This window comes from Durio zibethinus, chromosome 2, assembly GCF_047325235.1.
Source record: "Durio zibethinus cultivar Kanyao isolate XHJ-2024 chromosome 2, ASM4732523v1, whole genome shotgun sequence".
Taxonomy (NCBI): Eukaryota; Viridiplantae; Streptophyta; class Magnoliopsida; order Malvales; family Malvaceae; genus Durio; species Durio zibethinus.
In genome coordinates, this window is record NC_143163.1 from 36,622,414 (window position 1) to 36,630,400 (window position 7,987).

General features: G+C 33.9%; 1 protein-coding gene across 1 annotated transcript; it reads right to left on the reverse strand.

Moving 5' to 3' along the window:
• Window positions 1-1,689: 1,689 nt before the first annotated feature.
• On the reverse strand, window positions 1,690-7,783 carry LOC111318122 (protein indeterminate-domain 5, chloroplastic-like). Its single transcript, XM_022920786.2, has 5 exons — window positions 7,690-7,783; window positions 7,226-7,545; window positions 6,521-6,917; window positions 3,455-4,736; window positions 1,690-1,982 (listed from the first exon to the last, which is right to left on the reverse strand). Exons 2-4 carry the CDS (start codon window positions 7,377-7,379, stop codon window positions 3,494-3,496), a joined length of 1,794 nt encoding a protein of 597 aa, XP_022776521.2. The 5' UTR covers window positions 7,380-7,545; window positions 7,690-7,783; the 3' UTR covers window positions 1,690-1,982; window positions 3,455-3,493.
• Window positions 7,784-7,987: the final 204 nt, after the last annotated feature.

Genomic DNA, 7,987 nt, shown 5'->3' on the forward strand with positions numbered 1-7,987 from the left:
TATTTGATCTTCCACTACATAATCAATGTCACCAGAAAAAAATATCACTTGATGCCTTTACCTGAATCTTAGGGACACCAAAAGGTTGTGGTCAACATTAATCTACTAGCTCGGTCCTTGACCTTTCTTTCTTTTTTTTTTTTTAATTTGTTTTTGGATTTTTGGACATTTAGGTGGACATTGCGTATGTATCTTCACAATCAAAAACAATATAATTAACGAAATTAGATAGCAACTATATGAAATATTGCAACCTTTGTTATTCCAAACTATATAGTGTTACGTCTGAAAGAAAAAAAAAAATTTTTTTTTGAACAATCAAAACTTATTGAACACCATTAACTATAATTTGGTCTGAAAGAAAAATGTTAAAGTGACCAAATAGAAAAATCATTATTCTTGATATTAATTTGATTTTTTTATTAAAAAAAGTTATAACATGAAAATAGAATAAGGTATTATAGGTGTTGATATCTTAACGACATACCTACTAAATATTAATTTTTAAATGTAATTGAATGAACTAACTGAATTTAATTTTGTATTCATATTATAACAAGATGTTAACTATATGCAGTTTTGGACAATAAATGTAGGACGAACTTATGTCTCAATTAATGCATAATTCCTACCATTTACAAGTTTAAACGCTAATTAATTACCAAGAGGGCATTTAATTAAGACAAGGGAAAAGGGAAAATAAGTACACAACTTAAGTTAATTTATTGGTATTAATTGAAAAGAATATGTGAGATGAGAGAAGAAAGAGAGAGAGAGATATGAAAGGAAGAGGGGGGAATGGTATGATTTTCATTCTGTAACCCACCACTTGAACAATATAATAGAGCAAGGATTGGAGGCATATATGAATAATGCGGATTTTATGGTAGTTGTTGACATTTTCAGGAAACATTCCCCAGTATTTCTTGTCTTCCTTTGCATGTGACTCCATTTTATTTAACAAGTCTGATGGGAATTATTTTTAGATATCAATCCCATGGCAGAGGTACTGATCTATCAATTAATCAATCAAAGTTTTTTCGAAAATTTTTTTTAATAAAATCTTACTAACTCTCGGTGCAATGCATAATATTAAAAAAAAAAATAAATTACATTCCCCATGGAATAATTACAACTACAAGGGGCCAGCAGGGTACCGGAGAAATTATACTAGCTAGGGCCCTTTAATATTGAAAGAATCAATTCATCAGGGATTTAGTTCATCCTGTACAGATATACAGGTCACATGTTAAATTATCAGGAAACTTCTATATCATATATATTATTGCATTGTTTTTCATTGAGATAATTGATTATGCCTTTTCACGTGAGTAACTTATAGATTTTGAAAATTTCATGTTTGAAGAGTTTTTCTTTTAATTTTTATTTTCAAACATTGTTTATGAATATGAGCGAAAGAATTAAATTGAATTCTTAAGAAAAAAAAAACTTATCTGTAGCACAATTTCATGCTAATTATATGTGTACGTGCATTTGCACACTCATATACTTATAACATATCGAATAAGTACATAAATATGTTAAAATATTAATGTGAAATATTTATTATGATATAATATTTGAAAAAAAAAAGGATATATTTGCATGTGTATTGGTTTGAGAGCATATCCGGAGGAATAAGAAACGGCATCTGATCCCTTAATCTAAAATGATGACACAAAATAGAAATAATTGAAAAGGAAACAAGATTTTTGTTTAGCTAAAGTCACCATCCACAATATGAAAAAGATTGTAGCTTGGGACTGATTGGAAACTCATTCCCAATTAACAGTTGAAGGGAAGAAAGAAAGTTTTCATACAAGTACAGCTTAGAATTTAAGGGTTCATTAGCTGCCTTTGCTGATTGATGATCAGATGATCAGGTTCGGAAAACCCCTATGGCCTCCACTTCTCCAAGTTGTTCACTTGACATATCGAAAAAAGGCAGATAAGAGCAAAAAGGCCTTGCCATGGAACAATATCTGCAAAAAAAAAAACCAAAGTTAATAATTAAGATCATAGCAAGCAGCCCTAAGCCCCTTACACCAGGGAAAACTCAACACCCAATAATCCAAGATGCAAACAATTTAATTTGTTTGTATCAAACTTATATATAATATGACAAGAGAAGAAAAACTCAATATATGATCTTCTGATAAGTAGACCAATCTGAAAGGTAATGAAAGTCAGAATTTATGCAGCAGATGGGAAATAAAATTATATTCTTGCATGGTAGAGTTCCTCTTTGCCATTTCTGTGATAACTCTGATCCAAGACAAGACAATATGGTGGGAAAAGAAACAAATTTGATTTTCATGTGGCTACAAGTTAAATAAATCAAGTACTAATCACATTTTTTTTATCTCAAAAAAAGATGTCGATCGCTGATAACTTCTAATTATATCTTAATTTTATAAAATTAGTATACAAAAAGAAGTCATTAGAATTTAACTCAGCTAGGTGAGATGAAATTCAAATAAAGATTTAATGTTCAAATCAACTACATTGAAAGAAATATTGTTGAACTTAAGGTTAAAGATGATGAATTTTGTTTTGTCTACATTGTTCTAATTAAAATGGTACTCCATTAACGAAGAAAGTACAATAATTTTATTTTACATAAACTTTTTTTGCATAGAGTAAAAAACTTTGTACCTAACAGTTAGAAATGTCACACCTTCATCGGATGATGCTTCAAGTATATGCTAATTATTTATTTGACTAAAAAAAACACCAAATTTTGTAATCAAAATATCTAGAATCATGCAAATAAATTTGTATAATGATAGCTTTCAATTTTGGAATATAAACAATAATAGTTTTACTGTCACAATTTCCTATGAACGCACTTTTTTTAAAAAAATCGAATATGATTAAAATATGTTATAAGTATTAAATTTTAAATTTTAAATTTATTATATATTATTTTAAAATATTTCATGAATTGATTATGTTAAATTTTAAATTAAACTTATCTTAAATTTTGGATGTCAAGAAAAAATAAGAAAAATTATTTTGGTAATAATCCATAAAACTATTACTATAGCATAATTATGCAAAATAAAGTAAAAGGATTCAAATTTTCCAATGTTTTTTGTGGTGTAAATTTCAATGAGTAAAAAATAATTATGCTTGAGAAAAGCTAATAATTAACAGAAGAAAAGGATGATCATTGATGTCTGGCATCTAGATTCTGGAGAGCGGCACTCGTGACACTGCCAGCCCATAAAATTAAAAAAATAAATAAATAAAAACAAACAGACAAGAAACGAAACAAGAGCCATATGTAGTACAACTCATGACTGCCCCATGCAAGACAGTATGTCAGAGAATTCAAAAAACACAAAAACAAAAATCCAAACTCCAAAAGACAGTAAATTAGAGACACATTTACCAATGAAATCGGAAAGTAAAACTTTAATCATTTTTAACACGTCACAAATATTTTACGTACCTTTGTACTTTCTTCATATCTTTTTTTTTCTTTCTTTCGTCACTGAAAATTCCCACCTCCTTCAAACGATCGTTGGCCTGTCGGCGCCGTAATATTAGTATTTCTCTCTGAACCCAAGGTGCTTAACCCCATTCGTTGTTGTTGTTGTTGTTGCTGCTGTGGCTGTTGTTCCCTTTGAGAAACCCCTCCTCGGCTCATGCTTCTGACTATTTGCCCAACCCCAAGGAAGTCTCTAGTTAATCTGTCTGACCCACCAACGCTAACATTCAAATTTTGCTGCTGTTGCTGCTTTTCTTGTTCCATTCTACTTCTATTTATATAAGGGTTTTCTTGACCATGTCCAGTGCTATATGTATTGACTCCACCAGACCCACCTCCAAAAATGGAGGAATTAGCACTTGCTATGGAGTTCATTAGTTCATGTAGATTGCTGCCAGTGCTATCTACCAAAATGCCTCCAATGTTTAAGGGTTTGGTTCCGCTTGGGGAAGAGGTACTAAAGCTTCTCAGAAGAGAGGCGCTGTTGTTGTTGTTGCTTGAACTTGAGCCGATTTGAGCTGCTTTTTGAAGCAATGCGGTGGCTGACATTTGGGGTACCATTTTATTGTTTTGAACCGATGAGCTAAAGAGAGAATGGATGTTGGAGGTGATTTGATCGCCCATTATGTTGTTTGAGAAGAGATTTGAGGCTTCGCTTGTCCCACCGCCACTATTTTCATTGTTGAAATGATCAGAGATTAGCAAACCTGAAGATGTTAAATTGTTGGCTGTATTGGCATTGTTGCTGTTATTGATGCTGTTTGTGTTGCTACTATTGGAAAGGAAGCTAAGGTTGAAGAGATTGGCTGCTGAAGAATTGTTGCTTGTGTTGTTTTGCATATTAGGAAACTGCATTAGTCCTTGGAATGATTTGTTGTCTCCCAACAATCCTTGTTGAGGTTGATGTTCTTGATTGAAATTTTGGTTAGATTCTTGCATGAAGAAAGCAGCTGAAGAAACCATTGGTTGTTGAGATCGAAACGGCGATGACGATCCCATTGATGGAGGGAGAAGATGATCAAATTGGGTACTCCTGGCACCACCACCAAGTCTTAGAATGTCACCAGTCTGATTATTTTGGTCTTGTATCGATGAAATTTGAGTTCCCACATCAGATAAGCCTAAGCTCATATTGCTACTTCCATATAAATGGTTTCCAATGGAGTTCAAGGAAGGAGGGTGCCTTGCACTTTCCTGAGCCAGTGCATCACAAAATGCCCTGTGAGTGATAAAGCTGTCACGCCTGCAACAGTTACAACAGTAGGAACCCATTATATAACCTGCTGACAGGTAGTAGGAAAAACAAAAGAAAGGACACGGTTTGAAAAGGGAGTTAAAAAACAAAACTTGAACAGAAACTCGTGTCTGCAATGTTTAAAACATCAAATTATAAGATTGTGAAAGTTAGTCCTTGGAAAGGAAATTATTTCAATCAATTAATCATGGGTATGACTAGCTACCTAAAGGAGACGTTAGAAATAATGAAACCATGCCTATTGATTAATGGAATATTAATGAAATTAAAATTTTCATTAGCTTAATTGACTATTTCAATTCATTTTTCTCCCAACTTTTTTCTGTTTGTCTCATCTGTTTGATATTATTATGACCCAAAAATTAAGAAGAAAAAAAGAAGTCTTACATTGAAAAGCAGCCCTATTGGAACAAAGCTGTTGAATGGATCCTAAGTCATATCATACTAATCCTGAGAAGTATATTAGGGTTTGGGAAACAACAGGAAAGGTTAAAAGTGTTGAAGTTTAGAAAACCTAAAGCAACAAGAGATAGAGATTAGCAGGCAGCAATGCTGAAATGGTAACAGAAAAAAATATAGGGTGAAAAGATAGTAGAAGCTAGGAAGTAGAGAAGGGAAATTAACTAAAATATGCCTAGAAGACAGAAACATAATTGAAGAGGGTAGGTCAAAAGAATTTCACTAAAACTTGAAAAATGATTAATCAATCTTGCATGAACTGCCATTTCAAGAACTGGGTGTTCAATAAATGCAACAAGGGAATGTATTCAAGCAAGTGAAAAGTGATCAATCAAGAAGCCCAATTCGGGACTTTGTTTTCAATTAATGCAAAACTCATGAAATGTATCTGATTTCCAGTTAAGAATCGTTTTCTAAAACAAGAAGCTAAAACAGCTATCAGGGTTTCACTTTTTTCTATCGTGCTTTTTAAATTCCTAAATCAATCGACTCTCTTATCAGGCTGAATCTATCCATCCCATGGTTGAGACTGCAATTCCCTAAAGACCAAAGATTCAAAGCTAGAACCTCGAAGAGAGAGAGAGAGGGAGGGAGATTGGTTAGAGTTGAGAGGCTAACGTTATCACGAAAAGGGATACCTGCAAGAGCACAGACCTGAACACATCTAGCCAACCCACAAGAGAACAAACGTGGTAACAACAACAACACAGCAAACTCTACATGGCAGAGCAGCACGTGAATAGGAAAAAGTGAAAACGAAAAGGGGCGGTGGTTCCAAGGAGAAACAAAAATGAACTGTTTTCCCTTTTTTTTTTCTTTTTTGGAGGAGGGTTTAAATTGTTTGATGGCTAGAAGCCGATAGAACGTCTATTGCCAATGGCATTTCCAACAGATTATTCACGTGGAAACATCTTTGTTTTCTGCACTCACCATCTTGACCACTTGAACTTGAAAACTCAAAGTAAAAAAAAAAGGTAAATAAAAAGGGGGGATATGAGAAGGAGAGAGAGAGAGAGAGAGAGAGAGAGAGAGAAAGAGAGACTCAATTGCAGGAAAACCAAACGGAAAGAGATAAAAAGCATCAAACTTTTCCATCCCTTGTCACCTGAGGAATCTAATCGCTAACCAAACAACAGGCCAAGCAGAAATTATAACGCCTCTTCCGTTTCTTGTGTGCCAGTGAGAACACAGCACATAAGCTACAGATAGAGCCTGTCTTGTTATCGATGCCTTAAACCAAAAAAATAAAAGGAGAAGATGGTGAATGGGAATATGTGAAGGAGCGATTATAGATTATAGATTGTATTAACTACCTTGAGAAGAGAGTGCCACAGTCACATCTGTACTCTCTCGTGCCGCAGGTCTTTGAATGAGCTTTCCAATCAGATTGCACGGCATACCTCTTGGAACACTTCTCACACTTCCATTTCTTTTCACCATGTTTTCTTGAGTAATGCTTTTTGATGCCAGTAAGGTCACCAAGTGCCCTGGATGGGTCATGGTGGACGCATGTGGGCTCAGGGCAGAGATAAACCTTCCTCTTCACTTCTTTTGTTGTTTTCTGCCTTAGCTTCCAAGGCAGGTTGTGTCCTCTTCTGTGGAGCTGTAAGTTTTGCTCCCTTTGGAACCCTTTATTGCATACCTCACAAATGAACCTGTTTGTTGCCATTAGGGTCTTGGGAGATAGTGCTATCACTTCCGCATCTGGATCTGTTATCATAGTTAAAAAAAATGCCAGAAAACAACAAATTATTAGATAATTCTAAATTTGCTTAATTACAATAAGGATGAAAATTTTTGGGGTGATTACCGGAGAAAATAAAAACCATTCACCCCTTGCCATTTCCACTCAAAAAATTTCAGAATTTAGGGTTTCCTCTTGTGTCTTTTCTTCTCTTTCTTTACATATACATATAAGAAAGGAAGCAAGAACAACTTGGGATAAAATTGAAATTCTCTTTACTTGAATTGGTGAAATATATATATATATGAATAATTAGATAAAATTAGATACTTGCATGGTGTTCCAGGTTGGTTTCTCCTTTTCTTAGGAGGCGGCGGTGGAGCCGGCCCTGTAGATGAAGTTGGCGTTGAAGAATGGTGTTGCTTCATCTGGTTTTGATCTTCTTCTCTAATTCCGAAGAAAGGCCCTGAGGAGGAAGATGCAGCCATCTCTAAACAAACCCTTCTGGCCTTCTTGCAGTTTTCTACTTCTTTTCTTCAAAAAGTTTTTTTTTTTTTGCTATATCTGTCTCAGCTTACAATATCTTCTCCTCAAAAAATCCATTATCAACACCACATTGAAATTGTTTGGTCTATGAAATCTTATCTGAAAAGGCTGAGAACAGGGGATTCAAGCTTTTTGAGTAGAATTGATTAATGAAAATCCTAAAAAGGCAAATATCTGAAAGACAAACTGAAATCAAAGGAAGTTGAAGATTCAAGAGAAAGGAGAGAAAAATAAAATAAAACAAAACCTAACCTATGGTCATTTTGCTGCTTTTCTTGTTTTCCTCTACTGTTTCTTTCTCTTCCTTTTAAAGGCCAAATTGTGAACAAAGTGATGTTTCTTCTCTGATTTGGTGTCATGCAGATACACTAACACATATACCCTTTCAGCAGATTTCCTTTTTCTTTTTAATAAATTATTTTTTTTTTACCTGATTTTACTCATTTCTTTCAAATTACAAAATAAAAATTAAATGAGTTTGAGAGAGAGAGAAAAGGAGGAGAGAGATGAGAGAAGAAGGTTAGGCCTACAGGTCGGTGGACCCAATCCA